The sequence below is a fragment of the Colossoma macropomum genome, unplaced genomic scaffold (genome assembly GCF_904425465.1).
Source record: "Colossoma macropomum unplaced genomic scaffold, Colossoma_macropomum, whole genome shotgun sequence".
Lineage (NCBI taxonomy): Eukaryota > Metazoa > Chordata > Actinopteri > Characiformes > Serrasalmidae > Colossoma > Colossoma macropomum.
The window spans coordinates 12,813,278-12,832,373 of NW_023494809.1; the positions used below are offsets into that span (position 1 = coordinate 12,813,278).

A 19,096-nucleotide genomic window follows, 5' to 3' on the forward strand; every position below is an offset into this window, starting at 1 on the left:
TAAACTTAGAAGGGCTGCTTGATGATGTCCTATGTTAATTACACTCATGTTCCTTACAGCTATTTAGAATAGAATTTACAGCTTTGAGCCCATGTGGGCATCTGCTTCAGGTTGCCTTTTCTGTGTCTTCTAAATTGATCAAAGTAATATAAATATTGACACATGCTCAAAAACTTTCATAATCTTAAGTTGCCTTCTGTTAACCTTAACAACTCAGTTAAGCATCAAACAAACAATTGAAATGGCTGAATCACTGGTACTTAAGACTGTAATTCAAGTATGATTACTTTCTAAAAAAAACATAGCCTACTAAATAATAACTCTGCTTATAAATGTTATTATGTACATATTATGTACCAATCTACTTCAGGAAAATGCTGATGACATCTACAGAACAGTCCTTAAAATAAAAATGCAAGTAGCCACTGTATTCAAATCATGGTTACATGATGAAACGGTCCAGTGTTCCATGCAAATTAAACAAAGAATGTCTTTGCCTCAATAGTTTTCATTTGATAGTCATGTACACACAATAAAATGCACAAGGTTGTAACTTTTTTCACATTGCTGGCCTCTCACAACCTCATAGCTCTTAAATTTCCCTTTTTTTATTTTTTAAACCGTATCAAAACACTTGTGAAAGGAGAGCTGGACACAACCTATTAGCCACAAAGCGTTCTTTAAGCAATTCCCCCAGAAGAACCCCTTTTGGGTCATTGAAGAATCATGTTTCAAAATGGGATTTTTGAGTAGAAGAACTTTTTAAAGGTTCAAGAAGAATGTGCTTTTGGTGATCTTCTAGTATTCCCATAGCATCGTCATCTGTGAGCACTTGCACAGACAACCATTAAAGTATAAAAAAAAACATAAAAGTAACTTACTGAGTTAAGTGTACAAGTCACAGAATTCACTCCTAGACTGTTTTAATTACCCTCTTGCTGGCTGTAACATTTTGAAACACTATTTTGAAGCATGTGAACTCACAGCGAAACATAGCCAGGCTAAAATACAACCTCCACATGGTGGAGGTAGTTTTACCATGGTCTAACGAAGCCACCTAAGGGCCCAGACACACCAACCTGATGAGGAAGAACTAGCGCCAAGTAAGGCCACTGATGATCAGTGCACCATCGCCTCTCGCGTCCTGTAAAAATACAGACTTGTTTCTTTACTGACCTGGCAAATTTGGATGGCACTAAAATCACTGTGAAACGTCAGTACAAATGACATTACCCTTCTATGTCTCCATGTAAAACTAATACTGTCTGAATAGTGCCTTACGAGTTTTACATATGTGTTTAACCCAACCTAGAATAAAAAACTAATACTATTTTTGACTAATTCAAATACTACTTGTTTTAAAAATTTGAACACTCAAATAGCAAAAAATAGATAAAATGCTCATCATAGGTGATAAAGCTTTGGTACTTACACAGATGTTGAAATATTAGGCTATCTTTGAGAATGTCGTACGCTTACTTTGCTCTTTCATTTTTCTCCTTGTGAGCTATCTCACAGCCGACCACTGGTGCCGATTTAGCATGTTCAAGCGGCCAAAACAGTGCTGGTTAGGGCCGACAGCGCAGGACACGCTGCGCAAACTATGGGCAATGGTCATCCACCAACGCTCACCAACGGCAGTCAGTCAACTTGGTATGTCAGGGCCTTAAGGGAAACAGTGAGAGTTCCCATATAAATTCAAAACAGTTTATTTCTAAGGCACAGATTCATCAAAAACTATAGACGTCATGTACTTCGTTACTTCTACAAGGGAAATGTGTCATTTTGCTGTCTACATCCAATCTAGGAGCAGCACTACCTGGGGCAGTCCTGAGGTTTGAGCCCATGACCTTCTGGTTGCTAGCTCACCTCTCCTACCACCATGCTACCAGCCACCCCTAAATCAATCACAAATTATTTTTTCATTTTCATTTGTAATAGAGATGTGTAGGTTGCTTGTACAAACAATTATTGATCTTGCTGAAGTGCTTTTAAAATGATCTTGCAAAAAAATGTTTTAGGTTGTGCCCCACTCACTCCTTTCACAATGTGTGAACATTTCATGATGAATGGACCAAGAGAAAATAAAATATAACCTTGTTAACAATGTTTTTTTTTCCAATAAAGTAACCATTTCAGAGATAAAGTTTTGTTACAGCAGCAACAAGGTGTACTTAAAAAGTTTAAATGGACATCCTGCAATCTAGTTACTGTGATACCTTCCACTAAATGTCCTCCCAGAAAACATGAGTGCAAAACAACCTACATGTAATGAAACTGTACTGTAATGAAAAAAATGTGTCCAACATATCCAAAAAGAACAAAAAATGCAACAGTAAAAGAAGAAAATCCACAAAAAATAATACCCATTCACACTCGAGAAGTGAGAAGAGACTTCTATTGCACTGCAGAGATTAAGGAAAGATGGAGAGGAACAGTGGCTCACTCGTCATCTAAAACAGTGAGAGAGTTTTTCCCTTTTAAAACTATACAACGCGTGCTGCATAAAAGGAGACTGCTAGCTCTGCAAACTAGGCACAAATGTATACACTGGATAGAATGTGTAGACACAGCACAAACATGCATGGTGTACAAATACTGCCTCAGTGTCCACAGTTAGCTTGCCATTGCACATTTAAACATCAGCATATGGTTTCCCTAAGTGCATTCATTGTGAAGAAAAATATAAACTTGGAGTATTTAAACTATGTAGACAAGATACATCTATTTTTTTGTTTATTTATTTATTTTTTTTTAAATCAAAACCTGTTGTAAAACATAAAAAATGTGATGTGGCATCAGTTAAAAGACAGCTCCCCCATTTTGACCAATAGCCTCAAGTTTCACTTGTCTGATGTGCGTATGATGCAGAAGGATCATCATCTATGATTTCAAAACACACAAAAAACTCTTGTGGAAATATTTGAATCATATTAAACAAATGAAATGCTGTTGTACTGCTTTCATGAAGTCTGCTATGATATACTGATGGATAGCATTAGGATTTGGATGAGAAATGTATTGTTCCCCAAAGTATTGATGGGGAAAAATATTTGCAAGCAGAGACACAATTCTATTGGCTCTCAAAAAGCTACATCCCTATAATAATGCAGGACAAATGAAACAGGAGACTGTTTGCCAGAATGTTGGCCTTGTCTTTTAAGGGAGATGAATACACTGCTCTGGTTCAAGGTAATGGCATGAAAACAGCACCACTAGGAAAAGAAAAAAAACTTTTAAAAACTGCTAAGATACTCTAAATGTTCTTCATTATTATTTACACATCACTGTCCTATTTCCACATAAAATCTTTGTATGTTGAAATTTTGTATATTAGTTACCATCTGCTCTTGATACACTGTGCTGCCTACATCCAAAATCTCCATCATCTAGCTGAAATATTTATTGCTTTTTTATTCTTTTATGATCGTAGCACTCCTCAACCCATTACAGCGCCTCTTCTGCAAATCCTGTAGCAAAACTTTCACTGCAGGAAACCGAACGTCGTGCTCTGTTGGTATCTTTATCGCAAATAATGTTGAAACATGATATCCGAAACCAGACCTGGACGCTCTCACTTGATCTTTTCTCCAAATCCCAAGCCCCTCTGTCTCCTGCACTATGCTTTAGAGCCCATCCCTGCTCCCCCTTGCATGCTGAAATATTCTGTAAAGTGAGAGGCTAGTCTGGGAGGGGGTGGAGAGAGGGCAGAGCTGCGTGGCGGGATGGGCGGAGGAGGCGGGCTAAAAGTGGACGACAAGTCAGCTGTCGTGGTGATGATCTTTTGATCGCTGTTCTGAGCCACTTCCTGCCCCTTCCACCCCACTGCCTCATCTATGGTCTTCAAAGGAGCCTGACGAACAAACACAATTAAAAAAAGCAGAAAGCAGTGAACACACTGTAGAATATGAAAAATATATATTGACATCATTAATATTCATTAAGGAGAATGCAATGAAAACGATCAGAAATACCGATTAATGTCATTAATACTTACTACGACAGCAGAACGCAGAGAGCCCTAAAGGATGGATTTTTTTTAACTCCTTTTTTTCTCTAAGTTATTTTCATTTGTTTTCCCGATATCCAAAGCTATCTATATCATGATCACGACACAAGGAATGTTGTTTTCTTGAGACCTCTTGAGATTTTGTTTATAAGAAATTCTAGTCAGCATTGCCAAATGATGTAGAAATCCACATATTACATAAAAAGTACCAATTGCACATTTTACAGGTTAATTATTAAAAATCTGGGGTATGATGTCCTAACGAACTGGGCTGAACCTCTGATCTTTACATGCCCAGCCAACACCCCTGTACTTGCTCTTTCTCTCTCTGTCTCTGTTTCTCTCTCTCTCAGTTAGAGGAGTGGAGCAATGTGTCCCTGAATAAAATCATGTATAATGAGAGTAAAAACATGTGATATGTCAAGGTTATAAGGTTTGGGGGCGGTTAAAAAAATATTTGGGGCTATAGCCCAGAAGCCCAGGCCAGGTAACACCCCTGGTTATTGTTATTTTAGCTGTCTTTATCTGAATTGGGTGAACAGTGTAGGAATTACATAGGAATTTATACATAGCCTCCCCTTTTTAACCAGAATGATGGGAAGAGAAAAGTTTGGACAAGTGAGAGAACTGCTTATGATCCAAAGCATACCACCTCATCTAGAGGTAGTATTACAGCATGAACATTAATGGATTCCAATTAAACTGATTTCCTTTTATTTACTTATTGATCATGTGACTGCAGGCAAAAGCAGCGAGATGAATTCTGCAGTGTATAGGGGACTTCACAGTGCAGATGGACATTTACCCCATGCATACTGCAAAAGCAGCCCAAGATTTTTTTTAAGGGAAAGAAGTGAAATGTTCTGCAATAGACAAGTGAATCACTTGACCATGTACTAGGGGCTATGTATAAAAATCGTTGTAACTCCAATGTATATGAGCTTCAATTATTGAGCTCATATACATTATTTAATTTCAACTACAATATGATGTAGACAGCTAAAATAACAATAATTTTGTGTACATCTAAATATTTATGGACCTAACTGTACATATCTTGCATCTCGACTTATACATATTCAATTGCCTTACTATGTTCAGAGCGTCTTTATATTTTACACTGGTTTCCTTATCATTGACCATTGAGTACTTGTTTAATAGTAATAATGACTTCATGTGTCCCCATAGTAAAAGGAAGTAAGGAGTAACCAATGATTAATTGTAAAGACAGCTCTCTGAAAAGGTTGGTCCCAAGTTCAGACATCCAGCACTGTAAATAATCTTTCCATTCACTTCCATAATTCATTAACATGCAAAAGGATATACAACTTAGTATGCAACATTAGCTGATATAGCCAATCATGTGGTATGAAGATATTTCATCTAAATTGTTTGTCTTGTAATTAACTCAGAACTTGTAGTAGCACTGAAATGCAGTAGCTTGTATCTACTGACGGTCAGAGAGCCAAGACTAACTCATTCTACTTCGGCTCAGATAAAGAATTCAGAGAAGTATCACTGAAAAGAGGCATCACATTGTCATTAAATAAGTCATATTAAAGCTAATTTTTGCCTACTTTACAAAGAGAGGATTTTCCAGTGCAATGACCATGTTACAACCTTAAGAGAACTGAATAAGGAATTCTTGGGATATAAATATACTAAAACAAACTATTGTTTTAATAAGATACGGAATCTTTACAAGGATTTCAATTCTTGCCCATAGAGAATATCTGGGCTTGATGCTTATATAGTAGGCTTGCTCCAAGGACCCATATGTTCAAAAAGATTTTAAAAATTCTTCCAAAATCTAACAGTGCACTCACAAGTGTATTACTTGGTAGACACAGTGACGTATAACATATCTGTAAAAGTATACTTTCTTAGAATTTGTTGTCTCAGACAGGTGTCCTTAAATAGACCACTCTAAGGTCTAGTGTTAATCCTTCCAAAGCCTGAGGCAAGACCTTAAAATTGCTGTGCACTGCTGTTCCCCAGTCCCCCTGACACTGGGTTGATTAGTTTTGGAACAGGCAAGTAGTGCTCTGTGATGCGCAAAAAGACAAATGGTTGTAATACCTGCAAGTTGTACTTCAAAAAGTACTGACCCAAGGGAAAAATGCTTACTTTCCTTAGTTTTTTATTTGGTTGTTTTTTTTCTGTAGGGTGTCCATCAGAGCAAAATTGGAGGACAATAAAGTTGGTCTCCAACATCAGTACCTAGTTTTGAACCCAGCAATAACAGATCCATGATTGTGTGTTAGTCCATAAGAGTAAAACTGGCTCTCATTAGAGCAGGAGGCTTGGTTTGTCAAACACAATAGATACCTAAAAACAGGGGTCTTCAGCCTTTGTGAGCCATTCGTGACTGGATATTCCTGCTTATGGAAACGAGTCCCTCGAATATAAAATTTCCTTATTGAAGTAAATACTATATAACATGTCGAACACTGCCTTGCTGTACTCTTAATGTGAAAATAAGGGAAAGAAGAAAACAAACTCCTGTAAATGTGCTAACTAAAGTATGTTTCTCAGTGCATTTAACCTGGGGAGGGCAACATTATGGAGATTATGAAATAGTAATAATAATATTAACTAGAAAGTAGTTATAGTGCTGATATCGGAACAAGCAACTAGCAACATTTCTGACCCTGTATTACAGTGTAATTGTCTACACCTTAGACATTTTAGCAAGTAAGTTACACCATACAGGTTAGGTTAATACTTTCTTTTCTTCAGAAACATTTTCAACATAACTAATGATGTTATAGCTAATACCTACAAGATATCTGAACTCTCTTCAGGGACAGTGGTGTTGCTGATGATCATGAAACTCCTATTATCATTATTATTAATATATTTGATTTATGTGGGGGCATTATCATATTGGAATTCAGGAACATCTTGAGGGAACAGTGCTTGTCGCTGGATGCATCTGGCCCTGTAAAATTTTCACAAAATGTACTTTCTTACATTTTGTTGTCTCAGGCAAGTGTCCGTTTTTGGAACTAATCTTTCCCATCAGATGGTTGTCTATACTTTTGTTCTACAGCAGGTGCCACAAACGAGGACTCCAGAGACACAGGTGAGATTCAAGTATGACATGGAGTTTACTGGTGAGTAGTGATGAATATACACTCCAAACACATGAGAACAGAGAACAAATCCACACAGAACACAAGCGCAAAGCCAGACCAGGATAACACAACAAACTAGCAAATTAAAAAAAAGCAAACAGGATGGATGGCCCAAAAAGCAACACTTCTCAAACATAGACCCTGTGTCTCATGCCACTTTCAGTCCAGTTCATTCATTTCACGTCGGGAAATGAAAAAAGAGCTAGTGCACTGGTAACACTTAATGCACTAGAACCACCGAAAAATTGGTGAGTGTGGAACATTTAACACAGCACTAGGCCTGTGTCTGGTAATGGTTAATCAAGTCATTGTGCTAACAGTAGTATTTTCACACGTAAACATATCTGAACTTGGGGTGATGTGATATCCTACATTAGTACCATATTTATTGTACCTAATATCGATAAGATTAACCTAGAAATGCAGCTGTGCTGGTTAAAATGTTCCGTACTGTAAAACATGTCTCAGCTGTTGTTTATCAGCCTCAGGGTTCACAAAAGAACGCAAAGGGCTAAGCTAAGCAGTCAGAAACTCTAAGATGGTAAAGTTTGTGTGGCATTCACAATTCTGTTCTTTCTTACCAGGTTAATTATTGGCCAATTGGCCAAATTAAAGAGGACACTATACTACAACCACAGCTTTAAGAAGAAGTTTGTACCGAGTTTGTACTTTGTATAGAGCACAGTGCCCAAATCGAAACACAGGGTAAATGAATGAGCAGGCATATTTGTAGTCTGAGATGACTGGAAAATTGATGAGCAGATGATCCTAACATTCTGCAGAGGCTGTGCAAGGCGGTGGAGTTGCAGGTGTAGCGGCATAGGGCATGACAGTAGGCAACAGACACTGAGAACTGAAGGCATCCTTTGGCTTTCTCTAAACATGCCAGATGTAGGAAAAGTATGAAACATCATTAATTAAACCATATTACTTTTTTAAATGCTCAGAAGTCCAGTTATTATACTACTTACACCAGGTACACTATGTGACTTTGTGTATTTGGTTTGGATACAAGTGGTTTCCAGCCTTATGAAGCTTATAAAAGTGTCAGCTGAGAATAAGTCACAGAGGCACTGACTCAATTTTGTGTTATTTTTGAGACTGCAGTTTTGTTCATTTTTAATGTAATTAGAAACGTCAAAGTTTAAGACCTTTTCAGTGTAGTGTTTCTGTTATTTTGCTACCCCTAAATATATTAGTTATTATAACTACAGTTATTCTATATAAGCGCTTCTGACTTCTAGTACATTTTCTCTGATTTCGCTATTTTCTTGATAAAAATAAGAAAACGAATATATCATGGTGTCATGTGGATGTAACATCACCTCTTGCTCTTACTCACTGAGTGGATGGAGAAAAGTTCTGTGAAGTTGGGCTGTGAGTCTCCCAGGAAAGAGCTGTTTCCGTAGGCATGATGAGGGAAGCTTTCTGTCCCCATTTCTTTAGGGCTGGACAGAAGGATACCAATCTGAGACGTCCGTACATGGTAAGGAAAATTCTTATTGGCCGCTGATGGACGTGTGATGGCCTTCAAGAAAAATTTATTGAAAGAAAAGGAGAGAAAGAAGGACATGTAAAAAGGAACAAACTGCACTTTGCAGATTTCAACAGGATGTGCAATATCCTGCATTAGGACTGTTGTCTGTTGTATATGTGTGCTGTCTCTGATATGAGTGTGTTATGAATACTGAACACATCCAACAAATGTTTAAATAAACTGCTGCAGGCAACCAAAGAAAACCTGAAGTGAAGGTTGCAACAGTGTTCAACAGAAAGAGAACAAGTGGACAGATGTCTGACATTGATGTCATGATAATATAAAATATAAAATAAAATTATACGTAGTATAATTACGCATACCGTCACTGTCAGGTAAAACCTGGTATCTCATTTTTTTTGTTTACATCATCTGAAAATGCCATCTGTCCTTTGAATCTTACTACATTAACTTATATTTCTTATATTGATGCTACTGTCTCAAAGCAGAGCATAGCTGAAGCCACTGATCACTTCTTATTTTCACCAATATTTGAGAAATAATAATAATAATAATAGAATTCATTAAAACCTAAGTATTAGTCATGTGGATCACAGATAAAATAAAAACAACTGTGCAATTAAGCATAACACGATTACGTAGTAATTCTAAACGGAACCTATATGTTTTTCCAGATCATCTTGATGCATTTTTTGTGCACTGTGCATTTAATGGGCATGTGAATTTTAAAGTTGTAAATTTTTCCTACTATGCAATTGTATCATCAAAGCTATAATATATGCAAAAGGAAACTTACTAGAAAGACTACATGGGCATAGAGGTGGATGCCGAGCTGAATGCCATTGACAATCTTTTCCCTGGCCCAGCGAGATATACCAAAGTTGGCGATCAGGGCCATGACTGGCACAGCGAAAAACCTAACGGAGAAATTGAACAGTGTGAAACACATTAACAGTATTAACAATTCATATTTCTAATATTTCTAGAAGACTGTTATTAGGATGAACTAAAACATACCATAAGCACAGAAATAGCTTATTATATATCTACATTAAATACAGTGGTGTTAGAAAGTAAGTGTTCTCACTCTATCCCTTCACAACTATAGCCCAACTCCAATTCTCTATAGCTCTGGCCCAAGAAGGCTTAAGAAAGGAGTATAGCACTGATTTCAAGGAGTTTCAGTTAAACTCACCAAAGAGTGTACGCAGCAAAGAAGGGGATGTAGAATGGCTGTTTCTCCGGGTAATGTTTGAGAGACACCAGCACAGCATAGCAAAACCACACATATGCCAGCAGCTGCAGGCCCATCAGGCCATACCCAGCAGGACTGTCATAGGCATACAGCACCTCACCTGGGTCAAAGAACTGCACACACAAATATATACTGCAAATTCAGTCAGATTCAGTAGACTCTGTGGATACTTCTTATAGATTTTAGATTCTTTTTACTAGACTCTTTCTTATAAATTCTGGGTATCATTACAAGAAATGTATAAGAAATTATTAGCCAAAACATTATAAGCACACACAGATGAAGAGAAAAGCTCATATTATCTCATAATAACAGCACAAGTCAAGGCCTGGGATTTATTAGATGGTACGCAAACAGTTGGTTCTCTTAGTCAACATGTTGAATGCTGGAAAAATAGGCAGGTGTAAAGACAATTGTTATTTAAAGCCAACCGGTCGGCGCATCTCAGAAGCAGCAAGGCTTGTGGGGTGCTCCCTGTTAGCAGTGGTCTGAGGAGGAACAAACCAAGAACCAGTGACAGGATGTTGGGCGCCCAAGGCTCACAGAAGCACAAGGGCAACAAAAGCTATCCAGTTTGGTCCAGACCGAAGAAATGGCTTCTGCAGCACAGGTCTCAGAAATTTTTAATGATGGTTATAGGAGGAATGTGTCACATCACACAGTGCATCGGAGCCTACAGTGTACGAGGCTGTGTAGCCACAGGCCAGCCAGAGTGGCTATGTTTACCCACTGGGTACACAAGTATGGGAACTGGACCTTGGAGCAATGGAAGAAGGTTGCCTGGTCCGATGAGTCCCATTTTCTTTTACATCATGTGGCTGGCCGGGTATGTGTGCGCCATCTGCCTGGGAAAGAGATGGCACAAGGATCCACTGTGGGAAGAAGACAAACCTGTGGAGACAATGTGATGCTCTGGGCAATGTTCTGCAGGGAATCCCTTGGTTTGGGCATTTATGTGGACGTCAGTTTGAAAAAATGCCACTTGCTATAACGTTAAAGATCAGGTGCATCCTTTCATGGCAATGGTATTCCCCAGTGACAATGGGCACTTTCAGCAGGACAATGTGCCCTGCATAACTGCACACATTGTTTGGGAATGGGGTTTGAGAAACATGACGAAGAGTTCAAGGTATTTAAGGGATCTGCTCCTAGCGTCTTGTTGCCAGATACCACAGGGCACCTTCAGAGGTCTTGGCAGGTCGGGGCTGTTTTGGCGGCACACAGGGGACCAACAGTATATGGTTGTAATGTTTTGGCTTATCTGTGTATATTGTTTCTAACAGTAGCTAGGTTTCCATCAGTATATCTTATGCTTATTATGGTAACAAATAAATAGACTTAATGGAAACAGCAAATGTTGAACTGAATCACCATGAAACCAGACTTAATTGAAATGCAGCCTTATTTGCATAAGGTTTTGTGATACCAACAAATGACATTTGTCTTTTTAATAATAAAATGCAATATTGCACAAAATGTAAGAAAGTAAGTGGTCGAACACAGCAAATACTGCACAGCATATTGAAGTACCAAACTTGTAGTATTAAGACAGCAAAGTCCATTTTATTTACTGTATACTCCATAATGTGACATTTTAGGGAAGAATATGAGGTTAAATGTTATGTATGTGTATTTTACATCACAATAACAATATCTAGAATCTGCATTCAGTGTGTATCTGTCGAGACAGTGCGTAGGCATTCTATAAATCTATAAGAACAGAATTCAGAACAGAACCATGGTAAAGACCTTGGTCAAAGCAAATAAACAGTTTGGATTATACTCATTAAAGAAAAGGACAGAAAAAAAAAAAAAACTATTTCAATCCAATAAAGCGTGCAATTCACTTAATGTACTATATAATGTACTAATATAAACTGAATCAGTTTACAGAATCTCAGAGCATACAACATGCTACTTGTCCTAAGAAAATCAAAGAAATGCCACATCCTACTATGGGCTCTCTCTTTCTGAGGACACAACTTTGTGACTGTATACAATATGACTGTATACCTCTGCACTGGTCACTGAGCACTTTCATATCTTCAAAATAATCTGCTTCCCGCAAATAAACCCACTGATGAAGAAGGATGTAATGTGTTAGTGCAGATGTAGTTTTAAATTTAATATAAACATAGTAATTATAGCATCACTGTTTAATACTTATTGTTATTTCTGTTTCTGTGTTTGTTGCAGGAGGAGTAATGAAATATGGTATTTATTTTGCTTTACTAGCTCTTTGCAAGCCATTTTTGTTTGCGCTGATGCACAGATGTACAAAGACCAAAGATATCAGGTTAGTAGTATATACGCACTGAAAAAACAATTTATTGGGCTAAAATCCAGGTATCTTAATATTCTATTATGCTGTTTACTTGACCACCTGTATAATCTGCTAACTGTTGAAATCAGAAAATGATTGTATGTAAATCCTATAATGTCAGTTAGGGATCATTAGCGCTGGATTGAAGAATACTGTAAATATTTCTTACCTCTGCTTCATATATAAAGAGGATAATGTAGGTAATTGTGTAGACAGTCATATAGATGGATAGCTTGATAGAACCACTGTGACTTATTCTTGCTCTGAAAGACAGAAATTGTGTTAATAAGTATATGATCTCATACTTGTTAAGGAGATGGAAAATTATGAATTTGAGGTTATTTTGTCTAGTATTTTACAGACTTTGTCTTGAGAGCAAAAGTGTACCATTACAATATAAAATCAAACAATAAGTCAGTCAAACAAAATAATATCATTAGCATCTTCCACAGATCAACCGTAGTTACAAAAACAGGCATACACAAAAATGCAAGATGCCCTTGATAAACAACAACCAACACAACAAACTATAAATTTGCAATCTGTATTTACTTCTTATTTTTACTGATTGGTGTGGTATTATTGGCCATAAGTATAATGCCATGGTCAAACTTGTATAGCATAAACTGAGTCTACATTGAGTCACCAGTTTATTAACCCTTTAAATGTCCAGGATCTCTAGTGGGTCCAGGCTTCCAGTCCTCACTTGTATAACTTAAGAATAATTCAGCCGGTTGTCTTTGTATTTACCAAATAATAAGGTTTAGGATGTAGTAGGCCTGTGCTATTTACTGAAGGGCTTATTTGTCCATTTTTTTCATTTTCCTACTTACTTACTTACTTATTTTAGGGATTAAGTATATTTTATTACGTATGCATACCATATAGGAGCACTTTGTAGGCAGGGTTGGGATGTCATGAAATGTAAGTAACACAAGTATTTTTTCCATCAATACATATTTAGAATTATCTAGAATTATCTAAAGTATCTGTATTGAGTCTGAGTTACATTTTGGAAAGGCAGTATTCAGAACACATTTACTTTTTACATTTTTAGTAGAATACACTAAATAAAAAACATACAATCTTCAAAAAACACAACCAGTGCTTGTTTATTAACTTTAAAATCAGTGCATGGCATGTGTAGCAAAAATGCTCGTCAGACAGACTCTAAAGAGGACCTTAACTATCGGCTTCTTTACAAACACAGAAGTTTCGGCTAAAGCCTGAGTAGACTGATAAACCAATGTGATGAGCCAGTTATTTATCTTAGCTTTACTGAGCTCTTTAGAGGGATGATTAAACAAATAATATCCTTAGTAATCGTGATAAGCTTAATAACAGTAATAAGCTTAGCATCGGTGTTGTACTGTACTGGGATTGTAGGAAGCAAGAGTGGACTCTTTATGTACTGTAATAGGAGACAGTGTATTCAGTATTTAGCCTTTACTACTTTATAGTAGTAATAGTTATAGTAAGTATTTAGCCCAATTCTGTTTGTAGGTATACGATTACTGACCATAGCCCCTCTGTCGCTATGCTGCCCAACTGCTGCTGATTCAGATTTTTTTTTTTTTTACCCAAATTTTTTATTCAACAGGACCACAGGACCACTGCTGACCACCAGTGGACCATTCCGAACACAGCAATGACTCCCAGTTAGTAGTGTTTACAAATCCCATTGCTGCTCCACCTGAATCACTCACACCAGCCTAACACTCACTACTATGCTGCTTCCATTCTGTAATCTTGAGGGTACATAATGTATAAGTACAGTTACAAACTATAGCTCATCTTTTTCCATGCATAATTTGTGTTATTTAGCATTTCTCTGCTGATGGTGTAATTTATGCTCATAAATACTTGGGAAAAACCAATCTTACCTAGTGACAGTGAAGCCTTTCCCCAAGAGAATCAACATCAGAAGGAAGACCAGGAAACTAACAGAGAAGAGCAGTTTCCCTAGAATGATAGGAGGTAGGCAAGAAACCAAAACACAAATGAAGATTTTAGTGGTTTCTTGAAAACATCTTAGTAAAACGAAAACTAAAAATAAATTGTATATATCGGCAGCTACCTCTGCAATCTGCAGATCTGTGGCAGCAAATAAATATATTTGTAGATGAGAAAATAGAAAAAGAATATTTCTTTGACTGAACCACTGTTATTGGACACTTTTCGAATGCCTGCTTTTCTGTGTCAGGGTCATCGATTTTTAAGTCAGTAATATTCAGCAAAAGTCTCCTCACATTCCGGTGCTTATCAATAAAACATACGCTTATAGGGGAAAAATAGTTTCTTTTCATGGCCAAGTCTCTGTAAATGGGAGAAAAAACAAGCCAGGTAGATGAGCAAAATTCAACCAATCAGGACAGTTATGCTGCATGTCCAAAGAAAAATACCAATAGCTGTAGCCTAAACTTACAGGTAGATAGGTAATAATTTTGCATAGTGTGTTTCAAACTAACAAAGTGGCCTCTGGGCTTTGATGGACTAGAGCAGGGCTACCCAAAATGTTGCCTGTGAGTATGTTTGATTTGACCTTTACTCCATCCCCTCACTCAAGGAGTGAACAAACACATTTATGCTACATGTAATTTAGTGAATTCTTTTTTTCTCTTGAATTTGTATTCTTAAAACTCTCAAACCTCCCTTCTTTATTTGAATATATACTTTTTATTTTTGGCTTATAAACACTGCAGTCAGAGAGTATGAGCACCCCTGGAAGCACAGTAATACTAACTAGCGGGCAAGCTCATGTTAGCTACTGTTAGCTAGCCAGTTAGCTGTGTTCATGTCTGCTTGTGTCATTATTTTTTTGCGAGAATTTCAAACTGAGCACCAGCATAGAGGCTTTCTAGTCTAAAGAGCGAGAGAATGAGGCTTTAAGAGAGACACTGAAAGTAGGGCCTGAATTTGGCTGTTGAGTTTAAAAACAGCTAGCATCAACTGACATCCTCCAAAACTGACCCCACCTTTAATTCTTCTTGACTGGATGAGAGGTAGACAGAATGCACTGCTCATCTGTCTCCCTACATTACCCTTCATGACGTTTTCAAAACCTGCTTTGTCAACAAAAATTGGCACAATACTATGCTGTAGCATAAAAGCTACAATTCACAACAAAAACTCTGACTCACTTTTTTGAAATTGTAGACGTCTTTCAAATTGCCTGGGTCAATCAGTTTCCGGTTATTCTGTGCATTCATTCAAACAGAGTAAAGATCTGGCATAAATGTTTATCATGACAATAGAACTGACAATAGGAGCCATGAGCCACATTAAAGGTTTTTACCTTTTGTCCTTTATTAGTCAGCGCATATTTAGCAACAGGCTAACTGAGGTATGGAGTAAGGTTCCATTTCTATGCGCACATTATGTAGCCTCTACTTATAACCCAAATTTGGATGTAAAAGTATGTAAATGAGGGGTAAAATACTGTTATAATTACAACCCCATTTCCAAAAAAGTAGGGACGCTCTGTGAAATGTAAATATAAACCGAATGCAATGATGTGCAAATCATTTAAACCCTATGTTTCACTGAAACTAGTACAAAGACAACATATCAAATGTTGAAACTAAGAAATTTAATTGTTTTTTGAAAAATATATGCTCATTTAGAATTTGATGCCAAAAACACTTTCCAAAAAAGTTCAGATGGGGCAACAAAAGGCTGGTAAAGTTGTGTAATGCTAAAAAAAACACTTGGTAGTTGACTGGCAACAGGTCAGTTACATGACTGGGTATAAAAAGAGCATCCCAGAGAGGCTTTCAGAAGTAAAGATGAAGAGGGGTTCACTAGTCTGTGAAAGACAAATAGTACAACAATTCAAGAATAATGTTTCTGAATGTAAAATAGCAAAGAACTTTTGCTTTTCATCATCTACAGTACATAATATCATTAAAAGATTCAGAGAATCTGGAGAAATCTCTGTATGTAAGGGACAAGGCCAAAAAACAGTATTTGCTGGCCATGACCTTTGGGCCTTCAGGCAACACTGCATTAATAACAGACATGATTCTGTAGAGGAAATCACTGCATATGCTCAGAAACACTTCTGAAAACCACTGTCTGTGAAAACAGTTCGGCACTGCATCCACAAATACAAGTTAAAACTCTAAAATGCAAAGAAGAAACCAAATATAAACAGGATCCAGAAATGCTGCCACCTTCTCTGGGCCTGAGCTCATTTAAAATGAACCAAGGGAAAGTGGAAAAATGTCCTGTGGTCTGACGAATCAACATTTGAAATTCTTTTTGGAAATCATGGACATTGTGTCCTCCAGTCTAAAAACCACTCAGCTTGTTATCAGTGCACAGTTCAAAAGCCAGTATTCCTGATGGGGGGGGCATTAGTGCACATGGCGTGGGTTACGTGCACAACTATGCACCATTAATGCTGAATGATATATACATGTTTTGGCAACATATACTGCCATCCAGACGACATCTTTTTCAGGGAAGGCCTTGCTTATTTCAGCAAGACAATGTAAAACCACATTCTGCATATATTACAACAACATTGGTCCGTTTGAAAAAAGACCGGGTGCTAATCCGGCCTGCCTGCAGTCCAGACCTGTCACCACTGAAAACATCTGGCACATTATGAAATGAAAAATACGAGAAAGGAGACCCTGAACTGTTTAGCAGCTAAAATCCAATATCAAACAAGAACAGTAAAACATTTCACTGTCAAAACTACAGCAACTGGTCTCCTCAGTTCCCAAACGCTGTGTTGTTAAAAGAGGAAGTGATGAAACATAGTGGTAAACATGCCCCTGTCCCAACTTTTTTGGATTCTGTTGCTGCCATCAGGTTAAATGAGTTAATGTTTTTCATGAAGTGGTAAAATGTTTCACTTTCAACATCTCACATGTGTTCTATGTTCTATTGTGAATAAAATATAGGTCTATGAGATGTGCAAATCATTGCATTCTGATTTATTTAAATTTTACACAGCGTCCCAACTTTTTTGGAATTGGGGTTGTATAATTTGAGGTGCAGTCCAGTATGGCATACAGCTAGGTCTCTCTGATTAGACGTTTACACAGAAAGGTAGCATCTGATTTGTAATCAGGAACTAAAACATCTTTCTTCACAAAGCCACAGGCCACAGCTCAGCATTTCTACCAGCCGCAAGAAACAGAACACCTCTCTATGCTTTGTTAGTTCGCACTTCAACACCTAGTTTGGGAACTGAATTTTCACACTCACACTCATAAAAATAACAAGGCTGCAAAAAAGTGTTCTTTTGAGCAATGCCACAGAAGAACCACTTCTGGTTCCCTAAAGAGTGGGAGCAGTGGGAGGCTCTTTAAAGAAATGAGATGTGCAATTTTGAAAAATCTTTTTTAATGTTTAAATAATCTCCACAACTTTTTTTTCCTAAAATCATCCAAAACAAGACCCATTTAGAAACCTGTTTTTAAGCATGCAGTCCTGCTAGGACACAGAGATTAGAAGATCATTATTTAATGGCATATGTAGGTGATCAGTATTGATGGTCAGCTAAACGAACTGAAAGGAGAGTTCTAACTGCTCAGTTGTGTTCGTGATCTAAGAGGTGGCACTGATTGCTTAGCGTCACTTTAGATGGAGGGAGGGAGGCACTATCAATTGGCTGAGGCATTACAGAGAACTTAATTCAGGTCCCACAGATAAGATTCAACCTACTTAGCTTATTGCATCACACTGCATAATTAAAACTTAGGATAGTCTTGCATATTGTATCAAAAGTTCAGTGCTTTTTAAATGCTATAAACAACGAAATACTCTAAATTTCAGTACTTTTCAGTTCTATACTGTATGTCCTTGTCTCACAGTTTATATTCCCTTCAGAACTTGTTGAATGAGACCAGTTTTGATTTTTCTTGTTACTATTTTGATTTCTGCATTTTGTACTGATAATAAAAGACCCTGAATTTTCAAATTAGATAAGGCTGTACCAATCTGGTCAATTTGAAGTGTTCAAACCAATGACCCAGGGGTTGGGAACTTGTGTCCAGTACAGTGTGGTGACTTTCCTGCTCAAACAAATTCGATTCAAATCATGATTTTATTTCCAGGTTCAGTTGCTGTGTTTGAGCAGGAAAATCACCTCAGACGCTCAGTTCCCTACCCATGGGTCTTATGACAATGAAAAAAAATGTGTAATATTTTGCCATTTTGAAATTCATTCCAGCGTTTATTTGTAAATGAACACAGGTAGCGGCTGAACCAGCTGATCAGTGAGGCAGGGCAGAAGGATTAAGAAGGGAAGTTAGAAATACACCTCAGTTTTCCAAACATGTTGGTTTGTAGGATTAACGTGTGCGTTAACAAGGTTCTTAGGCAACAAATGTTCTCTTGTCTGTGGGTTTTCCCCAAAACACACTCATTAAATGCTTCTTTTCAAAGTGTGTTGCTGCTAATTTGAGCCAATTTAATCAATATCATGGAGCAGCTGTTTTACTAAACTTTGCTAAGCTCTGTTGAGGGATGATTATGCTGAACAGTCACTTCAGCAGTGGACGTATTCGCGAGTGAAAAAAATAAGCATCAGCTACATTTGTCATGTGATGCATGCCTAAACACAGGCTCTGTCCAAAGAGTAGCGGTACATGAACTAGACTCTGCATGCATGTGTGCTGTGGCATGATGTGACATGTATACATGTACAAACCTTATAGCTAGATACCTTTCAGTAAAATTTGTAACATTTGTTATACGACAGTTACAATTTGTATATTTTTTTTTAATGAAATATGTTCACAGATCATCATATAACTTTATTTTTTATGTGAACATGATGCAGCATCCCCCAAAATAAAATCTGGCAAGTACGTGATCAGGACAAATTAAGCCCTGCTGGGGAATGAGAGGCCTGAGTCAG

At 37.4% G+C, this 19,096-nt stretch overlaps 1 protein-coding gene across 1 annotated transcript in view; it reads right to left on the minus strand.

The window, feature by feature from the left end:
• Positions 1-2,267: 2,267 nt before the first annotated feature.
• The window catches only part of tmem145 (transmembrane protein 145), a 46,446-nt gene continuing 29,617 nt past the window's right edge, over positions 2,268-19,096 (minus strand). The window contains exons 10-15 of the mRNA XM_036558892.1: positions 14,106-14,184; positions 12,392-12,485; positions 9,840-10,012; positions 9,441-9,561; positions 8,489-8,674; positions 2,268-3,853 (exon numbers count right to left, since the gene is read on the minus strand). Of these exons, the coding sequence (XP_036414785.1) occupies positions 3,620-3,853; positions 8,489-8,674; positions 9,441-9,561; positions 9,840-10,012; positions 12,392-12,485; positions 14,106-14,184 (887 nt within the window). The 3' untranslated portion in view covers positions 2,268-3,619. The remainder of the gene's footprint in view (positions 3,854-8,488; positions 8,675-9,440; positions 9,562-9,839; positions 10,013-12,391; positions 12,486-14,105; positions 14,185-19,096) is intronic.